This window comes from Oncorhynchus mykiss, chromosome 15 (genome assembly GCF_013265735.2).
Source record: "Oncorhynchus mykiss isolate Arlee chromosome 15, USDA_OmykA_1.1, whole genome shotgun sequence".
In the NCBI taxonomy this organism is placed as follows: domain Eukaryota; kingdom Metazoa; phylum Chordata; class Actinopteri; order Salmoniformes; family Salmonidae; genus Oncorhynchus; species Oncorhynchus mykiss.
This window is the reverse complement of record NC_048579.1, coordinates 71,737,446-71,764,724: the sequence shown is the minus strand read 5'-3', so window position 1 is coordinate 71,764,724 and position 27,279 is coordinate 71,737,446. Positions and strand designations below refer to the sequence as shown.

General features: G+C 45.5%; 1 protein-coding gene across 3 annotated transcripts; it reads right to left on the bottom strand.

Annotated features, from left to right (window-relative positions):
* Positions 1–1,281: 1,281 nt before the first annotated feature.
* Positions 1,282–26,554, bottom strand: LOC110490815 (YY1-associated factor 2-like). 3 transcript variants are annotated; one of them, XR_005036201.1, is made up of 5 exons: positions 26,397–26,554; positions 25,889–26,014; positions 6,387–6,542; positions 2,080–3,258; positions 1,282–2,011 (listed from the first exon to the last, which is right to left on the bottom strand). XR_005036201.1 is itself a non-coding variant. In XM_036945232.1 (4 exons), exons 1-4 carry the CDS (start codon positions 26,420–26,422, stop codon positions 2,979–2,981), a joined length of 588 nt encoding a protein of 195 aa, XP_036801127.1. In that variant the 5' UTR covers positions 26,423–26,554; the 3' UTR covers positions 1,282–2,978. The 3 variants fall into 3 exon arrangements, 2 of the variants coding, with proteins under 2 accessions (XP_036801127.1, XP_036801128.1); XM_036945232.1 differs by having other exon boundaries at positions 1,282–3,258; XM_036945233.1 differs by lacking the exon at positions 26,397–26,554 and having other exon boundaries at positions 1,282–3,258; positions 25,812–25,926.
* Positions 26,555–27,279: the final 725 nt, after the last annotated feature.

Genomic DNA, 27,279 nt, shown 5'->3' with positions numbered 1-27,279 from the left:
TGTGTGTGACTCTGAGAAGTAGGCTACACAATAAATATACTTTTCAAAACCACATTCATGAGGAAATATCAGAGCATCCTTCTGATATTACTGATATGTTTTAATTGTCGACCTATAATAAACGAAACTGCATTGTATTTGATGTGGGTTAGAGGTTATCCACTAGATGGCGCTATCGGTATGTAAAAAGGCTGGCTTTTCATCCTCGGTAGCCACCGGAGGGCCAGACAAAGGAAAGATCTACTCTGCGCCTTCAGAAAGTATTCACACCCCTAGACTTTTTCCACATTTTGTTGTGTTACAGCCTGAATTTAAAATGGATTAAATTGAGATGTTGTGTCACTGGCCCACACACAATACCCCACAATGTCAAAGTGGAATTTAAAAAATTAAAGCTAAAATGTCTTGAGTCAATAAGTATTCAACCACCCTGTTATGACAAGCCTAAATCAGTTCGGGAGTAAAAAATGTGTTTAACAAGTCATCTAATAAGTTGCATGGACTCACTCTGTGTGCAATAACAGTTGTTAACATGATTTTTAAATGACTACCTCATCTCTGAACCCGACACATACAATTATCTGAAAGGTCCCTCAGTCAAGCAGTGAATTTCAAACACAGATTCAACCATAAAGTTTAGGGAGGTTTTCCAGTGCCTCGCAAAGAAGGGTACCTATTGGTAGATGGGTAAACAATCAAATAAAAAAACAGAAATGTAATATCCCTTTGAGCATGGTGAAGTTATTAATTACACTTTGGATGGTGTGTCAATACACCCAGTCACTACACAGATGTAGGCCTCCTTCCTAACTCAGTCGCCAGAGAGGAAGAAATTGAATTCTAACATGTATTGACTCAGGGGGTTGAATATTTATCTAGATCGTTGACAACAAAAAAAATACAATTTCATCCATTTTAATCCCACTTTGTAACAAAATGAGGAAAAAGTCAAGGTGTGTGAATACTGTACATCAGGCCAATTGTGTCGGTCGAACACTGTGGCTAGAATTGCTTTCACTACTTACCCATTATTGTTCATCAATGACCATCCAAACATACGTTCCCTAGAACCCTGGTTCATATCCAGGACAAGCTGTTAAAAGTCTAGAACCCTGGTTCATATCCAGGACAAGCTGTTAAAAGTCTAGAACCCTGGTTCATATCCAGGACAAGCTGTTAAAAGTCTAGAACCCTGGTTCATATCCAGGACAAGCTGTTAAAAGTCTAGAACCCTGTTGTTATAGAAACACGAACAACAGACAGAAAGCAGAACTCTTTTCCAATACATAATGCCATTATTTATATCTTTCTTTATAGACATTGAACCATGTAATCAACCAAGTCGTCCATACATTTCTAAACAGCAAAGCTTGGTAGAAACAAAACAAAGGATAGAAAATGTAACAGTGAATGTTGTGACACGGTTATGATCAACCATTTGAGGTGGTGTTAAAACGGACACAATTCAAAAACAGACGCTGTTTTGAAGAACATTTTCTCATGAATGATAAAACCACACCAGGTCCCGGCTGATGTGAGTCAATGACAATACAATTCAGTCTCCAACACATTCAATCAATAAATGACACTTTACAACTGAGAGACAAGTACCAAAAGAGAGCCCATAGGTTTTCCATCCTCTCCACATGTCCCTCGTGTTTTCTCCCATAATGCAACACAAACTGAAGAACTCTGAACCATAATCATCATGTCACGACAGTTGTCATTGGACAGGAGGTTGGAAGTTCCGATGTTGACATGGATACGAACACTGACGTGATGTTATAACACATTAAAACAGAGCTGTACAATGGGCTAAGATAAGCTAAATGTAATGACATTACTTCATGTTTAGAACACAGGTTTCAAAAAATACTTTTTAAAAGTCAGTTAAATTGGCCTAAAGTTAATCAGAGAAATTTCATTAAAACAAGACTTCAGATTGTGGTGGTTTTTTTTGTCCAAAAGCAAACCACAACTCAAGGTTGGTAGTAGTAGTGCTAGCTATAAACTGTAGCTGCTAAATGTGTTGATCCAGCTGTAGCCTGTAGCTGCTAAATGTGTTGATCCAGCTGTAACCTGTAGCTGCTAAATGTGTTGATCCAGCTGTAGCCTGTAGCTGCTAAATGTGTTGATCCAGCTGGAGCCTGTAGCTGCTAAATGTGTTGATCTAGCTGTAACCTGTAGCTGCTAAATGTGTTGATCTAACTGTAGCCTGTAGCTGCTAAATGTGTTGATCTAGCTGTAACCTGTAGCTCCTAAATGTGTTGATCTAGCTGTAGCCTGTAGCTGCTAAATGTGTTGATCTAGCTGTAACCTGTAGCTGCTAAATGTGTTGATCTAGCTGTAACCTGTAGCTCCTAAATGTGTTGATCTAGCTGTAACCTGTAGCTAGTACTACAGTAAATGTGCAAGTCCAGAGATAACATTACATATCAGAGTTGAGGACAGAGGAGTGAGGTTAGAGTGGCCTATGTTAAGCCATGAGTAGTCATAGCCAAGGTCTAGGGGTCGGGGATCCAGGCCAAGGTCTAGGGGTTGGGGGTCCAGGCCAAGGTCTAGGGGTTGGGGATCCAGGCCAAGGTCTCAGTGTCGGGGATCCAGGCCAAGGTCTAGGGGTTGGGGGTCCAGGCCAAGGTCTAGGGGTTGGGGATCCAGGCCAAGGTCTCGGTGTCGGGGATCCAGGCCAAGGTCTAGGGGTTGGGGGTCCAGGCCAGGGTCTAGGGGTTGGGGGTCCAGGCCAGGGTCTAGGGGTTGGGGATCCAGGCCAAGGTCTCGGTGTCTGGGATCCAGGCCAAGGTCTAGGGGTTGGGGATCCAGGCCAAGGTCTAGGGGTTGGGGATCCAGGCCAAGGTCTAGGGGTTGGGGATCCAGGCCAAGGTCTAGGGGTTAGAGGTCTGAGGGTCTGTTGGGCTAGGAGTTTGGTGGTCCAGGGCCTCCAACTTGGGGAGGGGGGCTGGGGTTCCAATTGGGGTGGTCTAGTGGGACTCTGTCCCGACTAAGAAGCCCTCTCCCCGGGGTGAAGATGACCGTGAGACCCCTCTCTCAGTGTTGTTGTCTGAGCTGGAGCCACTGTGGTGTTCTGCAGACACAGACACAGTGCTGGAGGGGGTGGTAGAGGTGGGGGGTGTGGTGGTGGTGGAGGAGGAGGGGGGAGGTTTGGTTTTCTCCTTAAAGTCTGTGATGATGACAGTCAGGTCTCCAACCGTGACCTCTAGGTGCTGAGCGCTGCTCCTGTCAATGTTTTTTAACCTGGGCCTGATGGAGGGAGAGGAGACAGATGGATGTTATAAGCCTTTGACAGAGAGAGAGAGGATAGGGGTAAACCACACAAACTGGAGCGCTTATGAAATATGTGGAAACCATATACAGTTGAAGTCAGAAGTTTACATACACTCAATTAGTATTTGGTAGCATTGCATTTAAATTGTTGAACTTGGGTCAAACGTTTCAGGTAGCCTTCCACAACCTTCCCACAATAAGTTGGGTGAATTTTGGCCCATTCCTCCTGACAGAGCTGGTGTAACTGAGTCAGGTTTGTAGGCCTCCTTGCTCGCACACGCTTGTTCAGTTATGCCCACAAATTTTCTATGGGATGGAGGTCAGAGCTTTATGACGGCCACTCCAATACCTTGACTTTGTTGTTCTTAAGCCATTTTGCCACAACTTTGGAAGTATGCTTGGGGTCATTGTCAATTTGGAAGACCCATTTGCGACCAAGCTTCAACTTCCTGACTGATGTCTTGAGATGTTGCTTCAATATATCCACATAATTTCCCTGCCTCATGATGCTATCTATTTTGTGAAGTGCACCAGTCCCTCCTGCAGCAAAGCACCCACACAACATGATGCTGCCACCCCCGTGCTTCACGGTTGGGATGGTGTTCTTCGGCTTCCCCCTTTTTCCTCCAAACATAACGATGGTCATTCTGGCCAAACAGTTCTAATTTCCTTTCATCAGACCAGAGGACATTTCTCCAAAAGTACGATCTTTGTCCCCATGTGCAGTTGCAAACGGTAGTCTGGCTTTTGTATGGCGTGTTTGGAGCAGTGGCTTCTTCCTTGCTGAGCGGCCTTTCAGGCTATGTCGATATAAAACTTGTTTTACTGTGGATATAGATACTTTTGTACCAGTTTCCTCCAGCATCTTCACAAGGTATTGCTGTTGTTCTGGGATTGATTTGCACTTTTGCACCAAAGTACGTTCATCTCTAGGAGACAGAACACCTCTCCTTCCTGAGCAATATGACAGCTGCATGGTCCCATGGTGTTTATACTTGTGTACTATTGTTTGTACAGATGAACGTGGTACCTTCAGGCGTTTGGAAATTGCTCCCAAGGATGAACCAGACTTGTGGAGGTCCACACATGTTTTTTCTGAGGTCTTGGCTGATTTCTTTTGATTTTCCAATGATGTCATGCAGAGTCATTGAGTTTGAAGGTCGGCCTTGAAATACATCCACATGTACACCTCCAATTGACTCAAATGGTGTCAATTAGCCTATCAGAAGCTTCTAAAGCCATGACATCACTTTCTGGAATTTTCCAAGCTGTTTAAAGGCACAGTCAACTTAGTGTATGAAAACTTCTGACCCACTGGAATTGTGATACAGTGAATTATAAATGAAATAATCTGTCTGTAAACAATTTTTGTAAAAATAATGTGTCATGCACAAAGTAGATGTCCTAACCAACTTGCCAAAACTATAGTTTGTTAACAAGACATTTGTGGATTGAGTTTTAATGACTTCAACCTAAGTGTACGTAAACTTCAGACTTCAACTGTACCTTTCTACTATCATACTACTTTGATACTGCTACACTGACACTAATAATACTAGTAATAATCCCACTATCATACTAATAATAAACACTATCATGCTGATACTACTATTAAATCACACTATCATACTACTAAACACTATCATGCTGATACTAATCACACTATCATGCTGATACTAACCACACTATCATGCTGATACTAATCACACTATCATGCTGATACTAATCACACTATCATACTACTACTACTAATCACACTATCATGCTGATACTAATCACACTATCATACTACTACTACTAATCACACTATCATGCTGATACTAATCACACTATCATGCTGATACTAATCACACTATCATGCTGATACTAATCACACTATCATGCTGATACTAATCACACTATCATGCTGATACTAATCACACTATCATGCTGATACTAATCACACTATCATGCTGATACTAATCACACTATCATGCTGATACTAATCACACTATCATGCTGATACTAATCACACTATCATACTACTACTACTAATCACACTATCATGCTGATACTAATCACACTATCATACTACTACTACTACTAATCACACTATCATACTACTACTACTAATCACTATCATACTACTACTAATCACACTATCATACTACTACTAATCACACTATCATACTACTACTACTACTACACACTATCATACTACTACTACTACTACACACTATCATACTACTACTACTACTTATCACACCATACTACAACTACTACTAAACACTATAATACTACTACTACTAATCACACTATCATACTACTACTAAACACTATAATACTACTACTACTACACACTATCATAATACTACTACTAAACACTATAATACTACTACTACTAAACACTATCATACTACTACTACTAAACACTATCATACTACTACTACTAAACACTATCATACTACTACTACTAAACACTATCATACTACTACTACTACTACACACTATCATAATACTACTACTAAACACTATCATAATACTACTACTAAACACTATCATACTACTACTACTAAACACTATCATACTACTACTACACACTATCATACTACTACTACTACTACTACACACTATCATACTACTACTACTACTACACAATATCATACTACTACTACTATTACTACTACACACTATCATACTACTACTACTACTACACACTATCAAACTACTACTACTACACACTATCATACTACTACTACTACTACACACTATCATACTACTACTACTACACACTATCATACTACTACTACTACTACACACTATCATACTACTACTACTACTACTACACACTATCATACTACAACTAATCACACCATACTACTACTACACACTATCATACTACTACTACTACTACACACTATCATACTACTACTACTACTACTACTACTACTACTACTACTACTACTACTACTACACACTATCATACTACTACTACTACTACACACTATCATACTACTACTACTACTACACACTATCATACTACAACTAATCACACCATACTACTACTACTACAGGTTAAATGCAACAGGTTCATGATAAACAGTTGTTTATCTGTGAATGTTTACCTCATCTTCTTGTGGTTGTTCTTCTTCACTGTGGGCTCTTTGTCATTCTTCTCCTGGTCCGTTCTGTCCTTCTTGTCCTTCTTGGGCAGCAGCGTGGGCGAGGCGAACTGCGGCGCTACCCGCTGAGCAACCAGCTGGGAGACAGGACGAGGCTTCCTGTAGGAGCACACCGTACCATTAGTGAGACAGGGAAGCGTTTAGCGAGCAAAACCAATGTGTTATATTTACAAACTATCTAGTAATTAGCCGTTTCTAAGCCATTTATAAAGTACACCTTAATGTAGAGTGTCGACAATAATGTTTGAAAAAGCTGGAAACTTGGATACAGCAATCAACAATGACGTCACTTATGGGAAAAACAGAACTAGGCCAACATATCAAGTGAAAAGGCCGAAGCAGTGACCACGAACCACCCAGCTTTATACTTAAAAGAACATACAGCATTGAATGCCATCTGTGGGTGTAGTCAAACCTACTCCCTGAAGAAGCAGCTACCCCATGTCCTCCTCCTCTGTCGAAATGCTTCACAAAAACATGCATTATGCAATTATTCCAGTAGCACTGTGTACATGAGCTGTCTGGTCCTGTACTCTGCTACTTTAGGGACGGACAAATCACTAGTGTGAATGCCAGCCCAGCCCACAGTGCTGACAGACCCATCTGCTGTTCTGCCATGGTGAGATTACTACACCATACAGTCACTGTGTGTGTTGTGTGTGTGTGTTGTGTTCTGCCATGGTGAGGTTACTACACCATACAGTCAGTGTGTGTGTTGTGTGTGTGTGTGTGTTGTGTTCTGCCATGGTGAGATTACTACACCATACAGTCAGTGTGTGTGTTGTGTGTGTGTGTGTGTGTTGTGTTCTGCCATGGTGAGGTTACTACACCATACAGTCAGTGTGTGTGTTGTGTGTGTGTGTGTGTTGTGTTCTGCCATGGTGAGATTACTACACCATACAGTCAGTGTGTGTGTTGTGTGTGTGTGTTGTGTTCTGCCATGGTGAGGTTACTACACCATACAGTCAGTGTGTGTGTTGTGTGTGTGTGTGTGTTGTGTTCTGCCATGGTGAGATTACTACACCATACAGTCAGTGTGTGTGTTGTGTGTGTGTGTGTGTGTGTTGTGTTCTGCCATGGTGAGATTACTACACCATACAGTCAGTGTGTGTGTTGTGTGTGTGTGTGTGTGTTGTGTTCTGCCATGGTGAGGTTACTACACCATACAGTCAGTGTGTGTGTGTGTGTGTGTGTGTGTTGTGTTCTGCCATGGTGAGGTTACTACACCATACAGTCAGTGTGTGTGTGTTGTGTGTGTGTGTGTGTGTGTTGTGTTCTGCCATGGTGAGGTTACTACACCATACAGTCAGTGTGTGTGTGTGTGTTGTGTTCTACCATGGTGAGATTACTACACCATACAGTCAGTGTGTGTGTTGTGTGTGTGTGTTGTGTTCTGCCATGGTGAGATTACTACACCATACAGTCTCTGTACTGACTGCAGAGTGATCTTTCCTTTCAGTGGTTCCCTCTAGAACAAAACGCACACACGCTGACATTTCACAGATGAGCCCTCGAGGCAGAAACTCAACCAGCACATTTTGTACGAAATTCACCACCATGAGAGTAATTGTCATCAGCTTGTCTCTAGTCAGTTCCAATCACGCTGTAGTAAGTTTAGCCTAGAAAATTCTCCTTGTTTCTGCAGTGCTAATAATCAGTATGCTTATCTGTGATGGATCCGTTTATCTTCTGAATACTCTCAAACAGAAGAGTACTTGACTCTCTGACACACAGAAACCATGACAACTATAGCTGGACCGAGTCGCTAAGGGAAGAGGAAGGCATTGTTTAGATGACCATAACGGCCTCAATTACACTACAGCCTGAAAAAGCTACATTCAAGTGTTGTTCTGAAAATCCCCTTACAGTAACTGCATCAAGGCCAGCCAGCATGGACATGTATCACATGGCCTATATACTGCCAGAGACACAGAGAGAGAGGGAGCGAGAGAGAGAAAGAGAGAGAGTCACAGCACAGCCCACCACGGAACTAACCAATGCTGACAACTTTAATCAGCCGGAGAACAATCTCTCAGTAATAACATAATTCATGTTGTTGTGTGTGTTGAAAATCATCTCCGTCCCGACTCCCCAAACACATTGGGATGGATGACAGGAGCGGCTGCAAGGTGACAGAGGAGCCTGCTGACAGGACTGATACTGTCATGTTGTACAGAGGTGGAGTGGTTAACAGAGCACAGCAGTTAACCCAATCAGAGGTCATTAAGAAAGCACGTGCTATAGGTCTCCAGTGTGTGTGTGTGTGTGTGTGTGTGTCCCATATTGGCCTAGCATGTACACACCACATCAGGCCGGGCTGGGACAGGGACAGTAACTGAGGCATTGATTCCAATAGGATGATTTTCCTCAGTGTCTGGCTCGGCGTGCTAGCCTATGTTCTGACAGTAATGTTGTGTGTTGGAACCACTGTGTGGGAGTGTGATTTTCAATCAATAGCCCACTCCTGGAATCTGTTCTAGAATGGCTAATGGAGTCTGCCACTATGAAACTAGGACATCAAGGAGGGGTTTAAATAAACGCACCAAACAGCAGCCAGACAGAGTGGATTTCCTTTCAGCCAGAAAAGATAAATAATGAGGAGGTGCCTTTAGATCTTACATCACCGTCTCTAGTCTCTACCTTGCCCTGACGCTTCACATTATTCACCAATCAATTGGTATGTATTTCATTGAAATGACTAATGAACAGAAGTACCCTAAGTCTCTCTCTCTCTCTCTGGTAGGGCATTTCACCCAATAGATATGTGAGCTATTTTCAAATTCTTTGTGGTCTGTGTAATCTGAGGGAAATATGTGTCTCTGATATGGTCATACATTTGGCAGGAGGTTAGGAAGTGAAGCTCAGTTTCCACCTCATTTTGTGGGCAGTGGGCACATAGCCTGTCTTCTCTTGAGAGCCAGGTCTGCCTACGGCGGCCTTTCTCAATAGCAAGGCTCTCTCTCTCTCTCTGGATGACTGCACATCCTGTTCTTCCCACTCTTCCCTCCCCCTGTCTGTCAGCCTCTCTAATGAGGGTGTTGTGTTTTACAGTTATGTTAAAACAGAGAGACAACAGGACCTGCCTTTATCAACACCGTGGGTCCTGATGACTCATTGACCCAGGCATAACACTGGTGTCTCACAGGGCTGCTGTTAGACCACAGCTGGCTGAAACGGTCAGCTCTCAGTGTTGTCCTGCTGCAGTATGTCTCAGGGCTGCTGTTAGACCACAGCTGGCTGAAACGGTCAGCTCTCAGTGTTGTCCTGCTGCAGTGTGTCTCAGGGCTGCTGTTAGACCACAGCTGGCTGAAACGGTCAGCTCTCAGTGTTGTCCTGCTGCAGTACGTCTCATGGCTGCTGTTAGACCACAGCTGGCTGAAACGGTCAGCTCTCAAAGTGTTGTCCTGCAGCATTATGTCTCAGGGCTGCTGTTAGACCACAGCTGGCTGAAACGGTCAGCTCTCAAAGTGTTGTCCTGCTGCAGTATGTCTCATGGCTGCTGTTAGACCACAGCTGGCTGAAACGGTCAGCTCTCAAAGTGTTGTCCTGCTGCAGTATGTCTTAGGGCTGCTGTTAGACCACAGCTGGCTGAAACGGTCAGCTCTCAAAGTGTTGTCCTGCAGCATTATGTCTCAGGGCTGCTGTTAGACCACAGCTGGCTGAAACGGTCAGCTCTCAAAGTGTTGTCCTGCTGCAGTATGTCTCAGGGCTGCTGTTAGACCACAGCTGGCTGAAACGGTCAGCTCTCAAAGTATTGTCCTGCTGCAGTATGTCTCAGGGCTGCTGTTAGACCACAGCTGGCTGAAACGGTCAGCTCTCAAAGTGTTGTCCTGCTGCAGTATGTCTCAGGGCTGCTGTTAGACCACAGCTGGCTGAAACGGTCAGCTCTCAAAGTGTTGTCCTGCTGCAGTATGTCTCATGGCTGCTGTTAGACCACAGCTGGCTGAAACGGTCAGCTCTCAAAGTGTTGTCCTGCTGCAGTATGTCTCAGGGCTGCTGTTAGACCACAGCTGGCTGAAACGGTCAGCTCTCAAAGTGTTGTCCTGCTGCAGTATGTCTCAGGGCTGCTGTTAGACCACAGCTGGCTGAAACGGTCAGCTCTCAAAGTGTTGTCCTGCTGCAGTATGTCTCATGGCTGCTGTTAGACCACAGCTGGCTGAAACGGTCAGCTCTCAAAGTGTTGTCCTGCTGCAGTATGTCTCAGGGCTGCTGTTAGACCACAGCTGGCTGAAACGGTCAGCTCTCAAAGTGTTGTCCTGCTGCATTATGTCTCAGGGCTGCTGTTAGACCACAGCTGGCTGAAACGGTCAGCTCTCAAAGTGTTGTCCTGCTGCAGTATGTCTCAGGGCTGCTGTTAGACCACAGCTGGCTGAAACGGTCAGCTCTCAAAGTGTTGTCCTGCTGCAGTACGTCTCAGGGCTGCTGTTAGACCACAGCTGGCTGAAACGGTCAGCTCTCAAAGTGTTGTCCTGCTGCAGTATGTCTCAGGGCTGCTGTTAGGTCACAGTTGGCTGAAACGGTCAGCTCTCAAAGTGTTGTCCTGCTGCAGTATGTCTCAGGGCTGCTGTTAGACCACAGCTGGCTGAAACGGTCAGCTCTCAAAGTGTTGTCCTGCTGCATTATGTCTCAGGGCTGCTGTTAGACCACAGCTGGCTGAAACGGTCAGCTCTCAAAGTGTTGTCCTGCTGCAGTACGTCTCAGGGCTGCTGTTAGACCACAGCTGGCTGAAACGGTCAGCTCTCAAAGTGTTGTCCTGCTGCAGTATGTCTCAGGGCTGCTGTTAGACCACAGCTGGCTGAAACGGTCAGCTCTCAAAGTGTTGTCCTGCAGCATTATGTCTCAGGGCTGCTGTTAGACCACAGCTGGCTGAAACGGTCAGCTCTCAAAGTGTTGTCCTGCTGCATTATGTCTCAGGGCTGCTGTTAGACCACAACTGGCTGAAACGGTCAGCTCTCAAAGTGTTGTCCTGCTGCAGTACGTCTCAGGGCTGCTGTTAGACCACAGCTGGCTGAAACGGTCAGCTCTCAAAGTGTTGTCCTGCTGCAGTATGTCTCAGGGCTGCTGTTAGACCACAGCTGGCTGAAACGGTCAGCTCTCAAAGTGTTGTCCTGCAGCATTATGTCTCAGGGCTGCTGTTAGACCACAGCTGGCTGAAACGGTCAGCTCTCAAAGTGTTGTCCTGCTGCAGTATGTCTCATGAGGTCAACCTGAGATCATCTGATGTCGTTTTTGCTCTTTCTTTAACACAGTCCACACAAAAACACCAGTTCCCCTTAGACAACATAGTGCAAGTCATTCAATTGAAATATTAGCCCCTGATCTGTTGGAGCTTTGGCCACCTGACTATCATTGTCATGCCATAGACAGCGAGAGGAGTTGGCACATACAGATCTGGGATCAGCCCAGTGTAAGCTGAATAATACAGTGTTAATCAGAGCAGAGTCCTCTGTCCTCCCACAGATCAGTCAACCTACAACCTCAGTGTTCGGTGTGTGTGTGTGTGTGTGTGTGTGTGTGTGTGACTCCTCCTCCTGGGATCCAGTGACATGATTAATGTCTCTCCCTGCCAGAACTTGCTACTGCTATGCTGCTCTCCATTGGAGCTGTGTGTGTGTGTGTGTGAAAGAGATTGCTCTCTGCTTCCTATAGTTTATGGCACCTCCACAGCATTTGGCCCACTACGCCCTAGACCCCGCCTCCTCTGGGAGTCCTATAGAGTCATTTTCTCACTTTATAGTTATATACAGTTATATACACACACACACACACATTTGCATTCTATTCCATGTTGCATCACAGCGTACTGTACAGTTTAGTATGGTGTAGGTGTAGGGATAAAAAGATGGCTTACATGCACTGTGTGGAGGATATTTGTAAGTATGCCCCATGATTGGTGGAGGCAGATGCCCACGCAGTGTACTGTACAATTTACATAATATAACATTCACTGCTGAAAGTCTGAAATAGGCATGGGTAAACAGTATCCACATGACAACTGTATTTTCAGTACAACAGACCTTTTCTCCAGAGAGGTCCTGCAAAAGCCTACATGGAGTGTGTGTGTGTGTTCACTGCTCACACACTTGAGCAGTTCCCCCATCATTCAAGCTGTCATATGAGGCCTCAGGTGAAGTTCAGTAAATATCCGTCTGAACTTGTGGAAATATTCTGGCACAATACTGGCTACAGTAGAATGATGACTGTTCCTTCCCTTGGGCTGAAAGTGTCAGAGAACTCATTAGTGGACAGCTGGTGGGTTGGAAGGTCAAATACAACTTGGTCTTCACACACCCAGTTATTAGACTGCTAGCCGGACGGATAATGTTTGGAACGCGCTGTTTCTAACAGTTGTCTAGCAGCAGTTCACCCTTCATGAAGAGTGTTATATTGTTTTCTAATGACTAGAAGCCAGAGCAGTGAAAGCAGTGGAATAACTTGGTGTCTCCTCTCCAATGGCTGTAAAATACCTGAACGCAGAGTGGGATAATCATTAAAGAATGGTGTGTAATTTGCCTTCCTGTATTCATCTCATAATGTGGCTAATGGCGTGTCTTTAATGGCCCGGCAGTAACGCGTGGCGGAGTGTTTACTGCCGTGCCAATTCAACTGCACGTCACAAGCTCTTTTGTCATGTTCGTTTTGGTTACCCCCTCCTCTCTCCCTCGTCTCCTCTCTCTTCCCTCTGTCCTTCCTCCCTCTCATCTCCCTCTACACTCCTTTCTTCCTCCCTGGCGTCTGTTGCCATCCTCCCATCCTGGAGACAGTACAGCCTCGTTGACAACGTGCTTTCAATTCTGGTTCTATCTTCTCAAGCAGCATCAGAGAGAGCAGCTCTGCTAAACCTCAGTTTTGTAAAACATTCATCTTAATCTAACTGCTGGCTGCACGCAACCCAACCATCTCTCTCTCTCCCCTGTCCCCCTCTCCCGGTGTCTCTCTCTCTCTCCCCATGTCTCTCTCTCCCTCCCCGTATCTCTCTCTCTCTCCCCGTGTCTCTCTCTCTCCCCGTGTCTCTCTCTCTCTCCCCGTGTCTCTCTCTCTCTCCCCGTGTCTCTCTCTCTCCCCGTGTCTCTCTCTCTCCCCATGTCTCTCCCTCTCCCCGTGTCTCTCCCTCTCTCCCCGTGTCTCTCTCTCCCTCTCTCTCTCCCTCGTGTCTCTCTCTCTCCCTCGTGTCTCTCTCCCTCGTGTCTCTCTCTCCCTCGTGTGTCTCTCTCTCTCTCCCTCGTGTCTCTCTCTCTCTCTCTCCCCCTCGTCTCTATCTCTCTCCCTCGTCTCTCTCTCTCTCTCCCTCGTCTCTATCTCTCTCCCTCGTCTCGCTCTCTCTCTCCCCCGTGTCTCTCTCTCCCCGTGTCTCTCTCTCTCCCCCCATGTCTCTCTCTCCCCGTGTCTCTCTCTCTCTCCCCGTGTCTCTCCCTCTCCCTCTCTCTCTCTCTCGTGTCTCTCTCTCTCTCCCCGTGTCCCTCTCTCTCCCCATGTCCCTCTCCCCGTGTCTATCTCTCCAGCTCTCTTTCTACCTCCATCTCTCTCCTCCCCTCTTCTATCCCAAATGAGCTCAGTACCAACTCATTCATCTGGGAGTAAAGTTAGGCCTGTTTGACACAGATACAGGTAACTTTAGACCTATGTAACTAATTCCATATTAAAACCTGATTACAAATGACAGTGACCATGCAATGATCTTACATAGGTCTACATTATTGTTCAAGCTAAAATAATCTTTGAGATATATATATATAATATCTCAAGCTAAATGAAGCCAGAGGGAAACAGAAAGGTCATATTAATATCCTCCATAATCCATGTCCTACATTAGACTTAGTACACCAGCTGTCTGGCTCTTTCCCCACTGGAAGAGCCCTCCTCCCTCCCTGGAAGAGCCCTCCTCCCTCCCTGGAAGAGCCCTCCTCCCTCCCTGGAAGAGCCAGCCAACCCCCTGGAGTGTGCTGTGTGTGGACGGGCGGGAGACGCGGGTCGAGTCATGTTGCTATTGGCCCTTCATTAACTACCGCGACCTCCTTTGTTGGCCATCTTGCTAGCATCACCTCTGGTAGGAGCTGTGTTGTTGTTGCTGTAGAGGGCAGAGGGTTAGCGCTTGGCCTTGCTGAAGTAGACTGTCTCTCTGAGAGGAGAGGAAAGGAAGAGAGGAAAGAGATGAGCGGAAAGGAAGAGGAAGGGAGGACAGCACTGAGATCTCTTCCTGTCTCTCTTGAGAATACATCTCACTGAATGATAGTCTACCGTTTGTCTGCCGTTCAGTCGCTGACAGCGCAGTGTTTTTTGAAGGTGTCTGAGTGCCGGCATTTTCGTCCATTTCTACACGTAAAATCGGTTCGCACTCGGTTGCCAAATTACGGCCGGCACTTTGTTCAGAGACGCTAAGTACCATCAGCTGGCAAACGTGAACTGTGTTGCTGTTCTGGGCAGATGGCAAGTGCTTGGCCCTGCTGGAGCAGAGGTCTCAGACTCTCTCTCTCTCAGCCCCTTATCTTCTGTGTGTGGAGGGAATTTGATGTCTCTCTCTCCTCTCCCTCTTATCTTCCTGTGTGTGTGCAGTGGTGGTTGAGTTGTTTGTAATGGTGGTGACCCCCTGCCTGCTTTAAGACTGTTGTCCTGATGAAAATCTCTGTTCCACTGATGACATCACACTGATTAAGCCCTAGCATACTAATGAGCCTCGCTCTGGGTGTCTGGCAGCTGCTGTAGCAGCCTCAATTCAGAGACTAGACACACAGGGGCGAACACACACACACACACACAGGCGCAGACACACACAGGCGCACACTCAGGGGCGCAAACAAACATACACACACACGGGCGCAGACACACACAGGCGCGCAAACACACACACAAATGACATACACACAGACCCGTGTACACACAACATTCCAGTCACAGAGGCAATGGAGACAATTGGGTCTGCCTCCACACTGTTAGCTGGCTCATTTGAAAACTGCTCTTTAAACCAGGATAATTGGTTTTGCATGAAGGGGAAGGATAATGTTCAACCTTTGGTAATAAAACCACACACACACACACACACACAGACATAGAAAGAGAAAGACAGAGCGACAGAGAGAGAGAGAGAGAGAGAGAGAGAGCTAGCTATTCTTGCATGGCTTTGTTTCTCTTGTTGTCCATGAAACCAAGATGTCACTCAGGGACAACACCAGGGTGGCAGCCATTTCCTGACTGTGAATCAATAACACTGACATCATGGTGCCAGGCTCTGGTCAAAAGTAGTGCACTATATAGGGAATAGGGTACCATTTGGGATGTGGACACACCTACTCATTGAAGGGTTTTTCTTTATTTATTATTTTCTACATTGTAGAATAATAGTGAAGACATCAAAACTATGAAATAACACATGTGGAATCATGTAGCAACCCAAAAACTGTTAAACAAATCAAAATATATTTTAGATTCTTCAAATAGCCACCCTTTGCCTTGATAATAGCTTTGCACACTCTTGGCATTCTCTCAACCAGCTTCCTGAGGAATGATTTTCCAACAGTCTTGAAGGAGTTCCCACATATGCCGAGCACTTGTTGGCTGCTTTTCCTTCACTCTACGGTCGTACTCATCCCAAACCATCTCAATTGGGTAGAGGTAGGGTGATTGTGGAGGCCAGGTCATCTGATGCAGCACTTCATCACTCTCCTTGGTCAAATAGCCCTTACACAGCCTGGTGGTGTGTTGGGTCATTGTCCTGTTGAAAAACAAATTATAGTCCCACTGATGGGATGGCATATTGCTGCAGAATACTGTAGTAGTCATGCTGGTTTAGTGTGCCTTGAATTCTAAATAAATCAGACAGTGTCACCAGCAAAGAACCCCCACACCATCACACCTCCTCCTCCATGCTTCACGGTGGGAACCACACATGTGGAGATCATCCATTCACCTATTCTGCGTCTCATTGAGACACAGTGGTTGGAACCAAAAATCTTAAAATTTGGACTCATCAGACCAAAATGACAGATTTCCACCAGTCTAATGTCCTTCGGTCGTGTTTCTTGGCCCAAGCCAGTTTCTTCTTCTTATTGGTGTCTTTTAGTGGTGGTTTCTTTGCAGCAATTTGACCATGAAGGACTGATTCACGCAGTCTCCTCTGAACAGTTGATGTTGAGATGTGTCTGTTACTTGAGCACTGTGAAGCATTTATTTGGGCTGCAATATCTGAGGCTGGTCACTCTAATGAACTTATCCTCTGCAGCAGAGGTACCTCTGGGTCTTCCTTTCCTGTGGTGCGCTAATTAGAACCAGTTTCATCATAGCGCTTGATGGTTTTTGTGACTGCACTTGAAAAAACTTTAAAAGTCCTTGAACTGTTCCGGATTGACTGACCTTCATGTCTTAAAGTAATGATGGACTCGTTTCTCTTTGCTTATTTGAGCTGTTCTTGCCATAATATGGATTTGTTCTTTTACCAAATAGGCCTATCTTCTGTATACCACCCCTACCTTGTCATGACACAACTAATTGTCTCAAACGCATTAAGAAGGAAAAAATGACAACAAATGTAATTTTAACAACAACCTGTTAATTGAAATGCATTTCAGGTGACTACCTCATGAAGCTGGTTGAGAGAATGCCAAGAGTGTGCAGAGCGGTCATCAAGACAAAGGGTACTTTGAAGAATCTAAAATATATTTTGATTTGTTTAACACTTTTTTGGTTGCTACATGATTCCATATGTGTTATTTCATAGTTTTGATGTCTTCACTATTATTCTACAACTTAGAAAATAGTAGAAATAAAGAAAAACCCTTCAATATTTAAGTGTATCCAAACATTTGACTGGTACTGTACATTCACAGTCAGCTAGGCTTTGGCAGATGTCCCCTGGACAACCTTACCCACCATGACGTAAGATTAGGGATATATAACGTGCATACCTATATAACGTAGGTAGATGACGTGCATACCTATATAACGTAGGTAGATGACGTGCATACCTATATAACGTAGGTAGATGATGTACATACCTATATAACGTAGGTAGATGACCTACATACCTATATAACGTAGGTAGATGACGTGCATACCTATATAACGTAGGTAGATGATGTACATACCTATATAACGTAGGTAGATGATGTGCATACCTATATAACGTAGGTAGATGATGTACATACCTACAGTATATAACGTAGGTAGATGACCTGCATACCTATATAACGTAGGTAGATGATGTACATACCTACAGTATATAACGTAGGTAGGTGACGTGCATACCTATATAACGTAGGTAGATGATGTACATACCTATATAACGTAGGTAGGTGACGTGCATACCTATATAACGTAGGTAGATGATGTACATACCTATATAACGTAGGTAGATGACGTGCATACCTATATAACGTAGGTAGATGATGTACATACCTATATAACGTACATACCTATATAACGTGCATACCTATATAACGTAGGTAGATGACGTGCATACATATATAACGTAGGTAGATGACGTGCATACCTATATAACGTAGGTAGATGACGTGCATACCTATATAACGTAGGTAGATGACGTACATACCTATATAACGTAGGTAGATGACGTGCATACCTATATAACGTAGGTAGATGACGTGCATACCTATATAACGTAGGTAGATGACGTGCATACCTATATAACGTAGGTAGATGACGTACATACCTATATAACGTGCATACCTATATAACGTAGGTAGATGATGTACATACCTATATAACGTAGGTAGATGACGTGCATACCTATATAACGTAGGTAGATGACGTGCATACCTATATAACGTAGGTAGATGACGTGCATACCTATATAACGTAGGTAGATGACGTGCATACCTATATAACGTAGGTAGATGGCTTAATGACGGCACGATAAATACAGAGCTACACAGAACAAACGCAGAACAATACTAAGTGCACACCTTCCAACAACTAAACAAGTTCAAGTCCAGCAGTCATTTGAAAAGAGTGAAAAAAAGAAATTCAGAGAGACAACTCAAAGGCGAAATCCACGAATGTCAAGATAATGGAATTCATAGTCCTTGATAATCAACTGTTCTCTGTCGTGGATGATGTTGGCTTTCGCCGACTGGTCGAGCATCTTGAGCCCTGGTACACACTATCAAGTAGGCGCTATTTTTCAGATGTTGCCCTACCAGAGTTACACAGTATTGTTGAAATGCACATCTATGAGCTACTTGCTATGGGCGTCACTGCTATTAGCTTCACGACTGACATTTGCACCAGCGATCTCAGCCCCGTGAGCATGCGGAGTGTGACAGCACAGTGGATCGACGAGGATTTCGTACTGGAGGAAAGCCGTATTGCTCAAGAATGTGCTGGTTCTCATACCGCTGCTGCCATTTCAATGGCATTTGAGAACATTTTTGAAACATGGAAACATGAACACACTAGCTAGCTCCATTCAAACAACTGACTGGAGAAATAAGCTACTCAACTGTGTCTGCAGCAGACGTGATACCCTCTGTCATGGCAGTGACACGCCTGCTCAACACAACTGCCCACACAGACGTGATACCCTCTGTCATGGCAGTGACACGCCTGCTCAACACAACTGCCCACACAGACCGTGGGGTTAAACTTACTAAAGTACTCAAAGCTGTGAACAAGCGATTCTGTGGCATTCTCTCTGAGCCTCTTTCCTGTGTCGCCAACATGCTGATGCTAGGTACAAGGACCGCTACTTTGATGCAGAACAGGAAAACAGGGTTTACGGAAAATGTTACAGACACAGCTGGACAAGATGGAAACGGACACAGTGACAGTGGGCACCGAGGAAGAGAGGCCACGGACAGACACAGCTGGACAAGATGGAAACGGACACAGTGACAGTGGGCACCGAGGAAGAGAGGCCACGGACAGACAGAGCTGGACAAGATGGAAACGGACACAGTGACAGTGGGCACCGAGGAAGAGAGGCCACGGACAGACAGAGCTGGACAAGATGGAAACGGACACAGTGACAGTGGGCACCGAGGAAGAGAGGCCACGGACAGACACAGCTGGACAAGATGGAAACGGACACAGTGACAGTGGGCACCGAGGAAGAGAGGCCACGGACAGACACAGCTGGACAAGATGGAAACGGACACAGTGACAGTGGGCACCGAGGAAGAGAGGCCACGGACAGACAGAGCTGGACAAGATGGAAACGGACACAGTGACAGTGGGCACCGAGGAAGAGAGGCCACGGACAGACAGAGCTGGACAAGATGGAAACGGACACAGTGACAGTGGGCACCGAGGAAGAGAGGCCACGGACAGACACAGCTGGACAAGATGGAAACGGACACAGTGACAGTGGGCACCGAGGAAGAGAGGCCACGGACAGACACAGCTGGACAAGATGGAAACGGACACAGTGACAGTGGGCACCGAGGAAGAGAGGCCACGGACAGACACAGCTGGACAAGATGGAAACGGACACAGTGACAGTGGGCACTGAGGAAGAGAGGCCAAGGACAGACAGAGCTGGACAAGATGGAAACAGACTCAGTGACAGTGGGCACCGAGGAAGAGAGGCCACGGACAGACAGAGCTGAAACTTCACTGCTTGACATGTATGATGAAATCCTGGTTGAGACTCTGAACAAATGAACAACAAAACAGCACAGCAAGTAAGTGAAAGAAATAGGTTTGATTATGTTTTACTAGTTATGGGGACATACATAAATGCCAACAAAATAACTTTTTGGTCAGAGTGTGTGTGTGTGTGTGTAACCTTTATTTAACCTGGACCACTAGATCCTCTACCACCATGACATAAGATGGATGATGTCCCCTGGACCACTAGATCCTCTACCACCATGACATAAGATGGATGATGTCCCCTGGACCACTAGATCCTCTATCACCATGACATAAGATGGATGATGTCCCCTGGACCACTAGATCCTCTACCACCATGCCATAAGATGGATGATGTCCCCTGGACCACTAGATCCTCTACCACCATGACATAAGATGGATGATGTCCCCTGGACCACTAGATCCTCTACCACCATGCCATAATATGGATGATGTCCCCTGGACCACTAGATCCTCTACCACCATGACATAAGATGGATGACGAGAGCCGTGATGATTAAATACCAACCTGCCTCCTGCCCTCCATTCCCCCTCCCCTTTTCCCCTGACTTCATCAACACCACCATGACATAAGATGGATGACGAGAGCCGTGATGATTAAATACCAACCTGCCTCCTGCCCTCCACTCCCCCTTTCCCCTGACTTCATCAACACCACCATGACATAAGATAGATGACGAGAGCCATGATGATTAAATACCAACCTGCCTCCTCCACTCCCCCTCCCCTTTTCCCCTGACTTCATCAACACCACCATGACATAAGATGGATGACGAGAGCCATGATGATTAAATACCAACCTGCCTCCTGCCCTCCACTCCCCCTCCCCTTTTCCCCTGACTTCATCAACACCACCATGACATAAGATGGATGATGTCCCCTGGACCACTAGATCCTCTACCACCATGACATAAGATGGATGATGTCCCCTGGACCACTAGATCCTCTACCACCATGCCATAATATGGATGATGTCCCCTGGACCACTAGATCCTCTACCACCATGACATAAGATGGATGACGAGAGCCTTGATGATTAAATACCAACCTGCCTCCTGCCCTCCATTCCCCCTCCCCTTTTCCCCTGACTTCATCAACACCACCATGACATAAGATAGATGACGAGAGCCATGATGATTAAATACCAACCTGCCTCCTGCCCTCCACTCCCCCCCTGACTTCATCAACACCACCATGACATAAGATGGATGACGAGAGCCATGATGATTAAATACCAACCTGCCTCCTGCCCTCCACTCCCCCCCTGACTTCATCAACACCACCATGACATAAGATAGATGACGAGAGCCGTGATGATTAAATACCAACCTGCCTCCTGCCCTCCACTCCCCCCCTGACTTCATCAACACCACCATGACATAAGATAGATGACGAGAGCCATGATGATTAAATACCAACCTGCCTCCTGCCCTCCACTCCCCCCCTGACTTCATCAACACCACCATGACATAAGATAGATGACGAGAGCCGTGATGATTAAATACCAACCTGCCTCCTGCCCTCCACTCCCCCCCTGACTTCATCAACACCACCATGACATAAGATAGATGACGAGAGCCATGATGATTAAATACCAACCTGCCTCCTGCCCTCCACTCCCCCCCTGACTTCATCAACACCACCATGACATAAGATGGATGACGAGAGCCGTGATGATTAAATACCAACCTGCCTCCTGCCCTCCACTCCCCCCCTGACTTCATCAACACCACCATGACATAAGATAGATGACGAGAGCCGTGATGATTAAATACCAACCTGCCTCCTGCCCTCCACTCCCCCCCTGACTTCATCAACACCACCATGACATAAGATAGATGACGAGAGCCGTGATGATTAAATACCAACCTGCCTCCTGCCCTCCACTCCCCCCCTGACTTCATCAACACCACCATGACATAAGATAGATGACGAGAGCCATGATGATTAAATACCAACCTGCCTCCTGCCCTCCACTCCCCCCCCTGACTTCATCAACACCACCATGACATAAGATAGATGACGAGAGCCGTGATGATTAAATACCAACCTGCCTCCTGCCCTCCACTCCCCCCCTGACTTCATCAACACCACCATGACATAAGATAGATGACGAGAGCCATGATGATTAAATACCAACCTGCCTCCTGCCCTCCACTCCCCCCCTGACTTCATCAACACCACCATGACATAAGATGGATGACGAGAGCCGTGATGATTAAATACCAACCTGCCTCCTGCCCTCCACTCCCCCCCTGACTTCATCAACACCACCATGACATAAGATAGATGACGAGAGCCGTGATGATTAAATACCAACCTGCCTCCTGCCCTCCACTCCCCCCCTGACTTCATCAACACCACCATGACATAAGATGGATGACGAGAGCCGTGATGATTAAATACCAACCTGCCTCCTGCCCTCCACTCCCCCCCTGACTTCATCAACACCACCATGACATAAGATGGATGACGAGAGCCGTGATGATTAAATACCAACCTGCCTCCTGCCCTCCACTCCCCCCCTGACTTCATCAACACCACCATGACATAAGATAGATGACGAGAGCCATGATGATTAAATACCAACCTGCCTCCTGCCCTCCACTCCCCCCCTGACTTCATCAACACCACCATGACATAAGATAGATGACGAGAGCCGTGATGATTAAATACCAACCTGCCTCCTGCCCTCCACTCCCCCCCTGACTTCATCAACACCACCATGACATAAGATAGATGACGAGAGCCATGATGATTAAATACCAACCTGCCTCCTGCCCTCCACTCCCCCCCTGACTTCATCAACACCACCATGACATAAGATAGATGACGAGAGCCATGATGATTAAATACCAACCTGCCTCCTGCCCTCCACTCCCCCCCTGACTTCATCAACACCACCATGACATAAGATAGATGACGAGAGCCATGATGATTAAATACCAACCTGCCTCCTGCCCTCCACTCCCCCCCCTGACTTCATCAACACCACCATGACATAAGATAGATGACGAGAGCCGTGATGATTAAATACCAACCTGCCTCCTGCCCTCCACTCCCCCCCTGACTTCATCAACACCACCATGACATAAGATAGATGACGAGAGCCGTGATGATTAAATACCAACCTGCCTCCTGCCCTCCACTCCCCCCCCTGACTTCATCAACACCACCATGACATAAGATGGATGACGAGAGCCGTGATGATTAAATACCAACCTGCCTCCTGCCCTCCACTCCCCCCCTGACTTCATCAACACCACCATGACATAAGATAGATGACGAGAGCCGTGATGATTAAATACCAACCTGCCTCCTGCCCTCCACTCCCCCCCTGACTTCATCAACACCACCATGACATAAGATAGATGACGAGAGCCGTGATGATTAAATACCAACCTGCCTCCTGCCCTCCACTCCCCCCCTGACTTCATCAACACCACCATGACATAAGATAGATGACGAGAGCCGTGATGATTAAATACCAACCTGCCTCCTGCCCTCCACTCCCCCCCCTGACTTCATCAACACCACCATGACATAAGATAGATGACGAGAGCCGTGATGATTAAATACCAACCTGCCTCCTGCCCTCCACTCCCCCCCTGACTTCATCAACACCACCAGCCTTATCAAAGCGTGTCTTTTTGTTTCTTTTCTTTTTTTTATACCTTTATTTAACTAGACAAGTCAGTTAAGAATAAATTCTTATTTTCAATGACGGCCTACCGGGGAACAGTGGGTTAACTGCCTTGTTCAGGGGCAGAACAACAGACTTTTACCATGTCAGCTCGGGGATTCGATCTTGCAACCTTTCGGTTACTTGTCCAACGCTCTAACCACTAAGCTACCTGCCACCCCAGTGTGTGAGTGTCTGCAGTGTGTGTGTGTGTTGTCTGCAGTTTGTGTGTGTCTGCAGTGTGTGTGTGCGTAGTGTGTGTGTGCGCAGTGTGTGTGCTGCTCTAGAAGACTAATGTTCTCTCTCTCTCTCCACTCAGATGAGGTGTTAAGGTCATTTTAACCCCAGACAGGATGTGAGCATATCAACTAGCTTCTGTTCATGACCATCTACGTCTCTTATCTAAGACTTTGGCGATGTCATTTACAAAATAGCCTCCAACACCCTACTCAACCTATATGCTCTCGTTGGCTGGCCCTCGCTTCATACTCGTTGCTAAACCCACTGGCTCCAGGTCATCTACAAGACCCTGCTAGGTAAAGTCCTGCCTTTTCTCTGCTCGCTGGTCACCATAGCTGCACCCACCAGTAGCACGCATTCCAGCAGGTATATCTCTCTGGTCACCCCCAAAGCCAATTCCTCCTTTGGCCGCCTCTCCTTCCAGTTCTCTGCTGCCAATGACTGGAACGAACTACAAAAATCTCTGGAAATGTAGTGCACTACATGGAATAGGGTGCCATTTGGGATGCCCACACATTACACTCTAATGGGTTTCATCATTATAACATGAAAGACACAAAACCTGAGATATTCCATCCTTGTTATTCCAATCCCCATGGCTGTGAGCATACTTTACATGTTTTGTTTCACCTTTATTTATTAACCAGGTAGGCAAGTTGAGAACAAGTTCTCATTTACAACTGTGACCTGGCCAAGATAAAGCAAAGCAGTTCGATAGATACAACAACACAGAGTTACACATGGAGTAAAACAAACATACAGTCAATAAAACAGTAGAAAAATAAGTCTATATACAATGTGAGCAAATGAGTTGAGATAAGGGAGGTAAAGGCAAAAAAAGGCCATGGTGGCGAAGTAAATACAATATAGCAAGTAAAACACTGGAATGGTAGATTTGACAGTAGATGAGTGTGCAAAGTAGAAATACTGGGGTGCAGAGGAGTAAAATAAATAAATAAATAGAGTAGGGGAAGAGGTAGTTGTTTGGGCTATTTATAGATGGGCTATGTACAGGTGCAGTGAGTGATCTGTGAGCTGTTGACAGCTGGTGCTTAAAGCAGGTGAGGGAGAAAAGTGAGATAAAGTAGTGCACTACATAGGGAATAGGGTGCCATTTGGGACACCACCATGCTATGCCTTTCTAGTCTGGAAGGAAAGTTGCAGTTCAAGTTTTCAAAGGAAGCTATGAATCAGAGTGAAACTCGAACTACCTGTAACCTTTTTTCAATTAACACATCGGACCTGGCTCCACATCCTTCTTCAAACAACGACGACACGTGATTACAGAGCATTTTTCATGATTAGTTTCAAGGCAAGGGTAGCCTAGTTTCAGGGGAAGGACCTACTGTGACATGATTTGTATTTATTTCATCTTTATTTATTCAGGTAGTCTCATTGAGATAGCATCTCTTTCAAGAGAGACCTGGTAACTACTCTATAATGACTGCATAATAGCTGGTCATGTCACTTCACCTCTCTATTGTAGATAAAGACTTACACGTATTATTGCCGATTGTCCTTCCTAGTATCAACTAGGAACATTAATTTAAAACATGTTTTTGCATTGTGCTTGACTATGCGTACAAATAGAGGTTGTTTTTCTAACTACAATAGGTTATAGTGATGACCATGTTTTTTTTAAGGATACTCCCTGTGTTCTTAGATGCACTCCATTTCATAATAAGCATCCATGCTGTTCCATGGAACACAATACAAATGAGGTTACTAGACAATCGCACACTGCACACACTGTGCAGCATAAAATACATCCAGATTTCTCATGTTTACATGCATCATTTCATAAACTAAAATTAATGGACACAACCTGATACAACAATACTTACAAATACGCGTGTAGACTATCCATTTGCACGAACATAATAGCATTTATCATCGAGCAAAATGAATCGTATCCACGTACCGTGTTGACGTCCCTTTCCTTACATCGCACATCATGCACTTGAAAGCCTCCGCGGTGTTCTTGTATGTGCAAACGCTACAGTCCCAATTTCCCTCTTCCGCCGAAGGCTTTGGTTGACGCTTCGGCCTTCGAACAAAACAAAAAGGACATAAAGCACATCAGTTTCACATCCCCAGTTAAGGGTGCTGCGTGTGCATCATGTGTAGGCTATAAGCTCGCGTTGTCAAACATCTGGGAAGATGATCCATTCAGTGTTCCGAAATTGTTCTGTTTTACGAGCTCGCGCTATGATTTGACACCGCAATAAAACAGACAGTCCGCCATGGTTGCTACACCGCGGCTACCACCCACACACACACACACGCACGCACGCGCACACACACACACACACACACACACACACACACACAGACACACACACACAGAGAGAGGATTGTTTCAATTATGTGTCATGGTGTCCACTTCCAAGCATCAATGTCATCAGCGCAATGAATGAGTCAGACATTACCTGGTTGGACTCTTCTTGTCTCCCATGCCGCCAAAAGTTTGTTTGCGGATGTTGAAATAAGGACAGTCCCTACGTATTCTTTAAGAAAGCAATACGCGAGGAGGTATCGCACGGCTCCCAGCTGTCGTGGAAACTCCAGTTGGAGGATGGTCACATGACGCGGTTTGTCCAATCACATTTGAAGCCATTTCCTGAGGATATAGCGCAGACAGGAACAGACATTCCTGATTCGAATTGATACATTTGTAATAACACTCGTCTTTGTAACACATACGCTAATGTAACAGTAATTATGCATTATTAGGGTCTAATGAGGTGTCATTTGACATTTTATCATAAACTTCTTGAGATTGTTCAATGTCTTCGACGGGTGAATTCCCAATCATTATTGCGGCGGTGGAGAAAATGAGATTCCATCCTTTTGATTTATGATGATCTGACATTTAACGCAGTAGACAGACATAGTGCAAATGACATTAACATTATTGCATAGTTGAATGTTAAGCCCTATTCATGTTTCCTACTGTGATGGAGAGGCTACAGATTATGTACATAGTTAATAACTGGGGTTAGAAAAATGAATGACAGAACTGAAAAGTGAATTATGTATTTCACCTTGTATTTTAGTTGTCAAACATTTCTAAACCATAAATCTTTATAACGTAACTTCAGTGGCTCTCCTCCCATCCCACCTCATTGCTTTAAAAGGTAGCTCTTGAAGATGACCTGCCTAACAGACAGACGTGGCCTTGCAGGTATAAATCAGAATGTGCCAGGGCTGAGAGTTGCAGCCTGTACCGCCTGGCTTCCTGTCAGGACACTCCATCACATGGAGCTCTTGCTCTCTGATAGGGAACACGTCGTATATGAGAGGTGCACACTG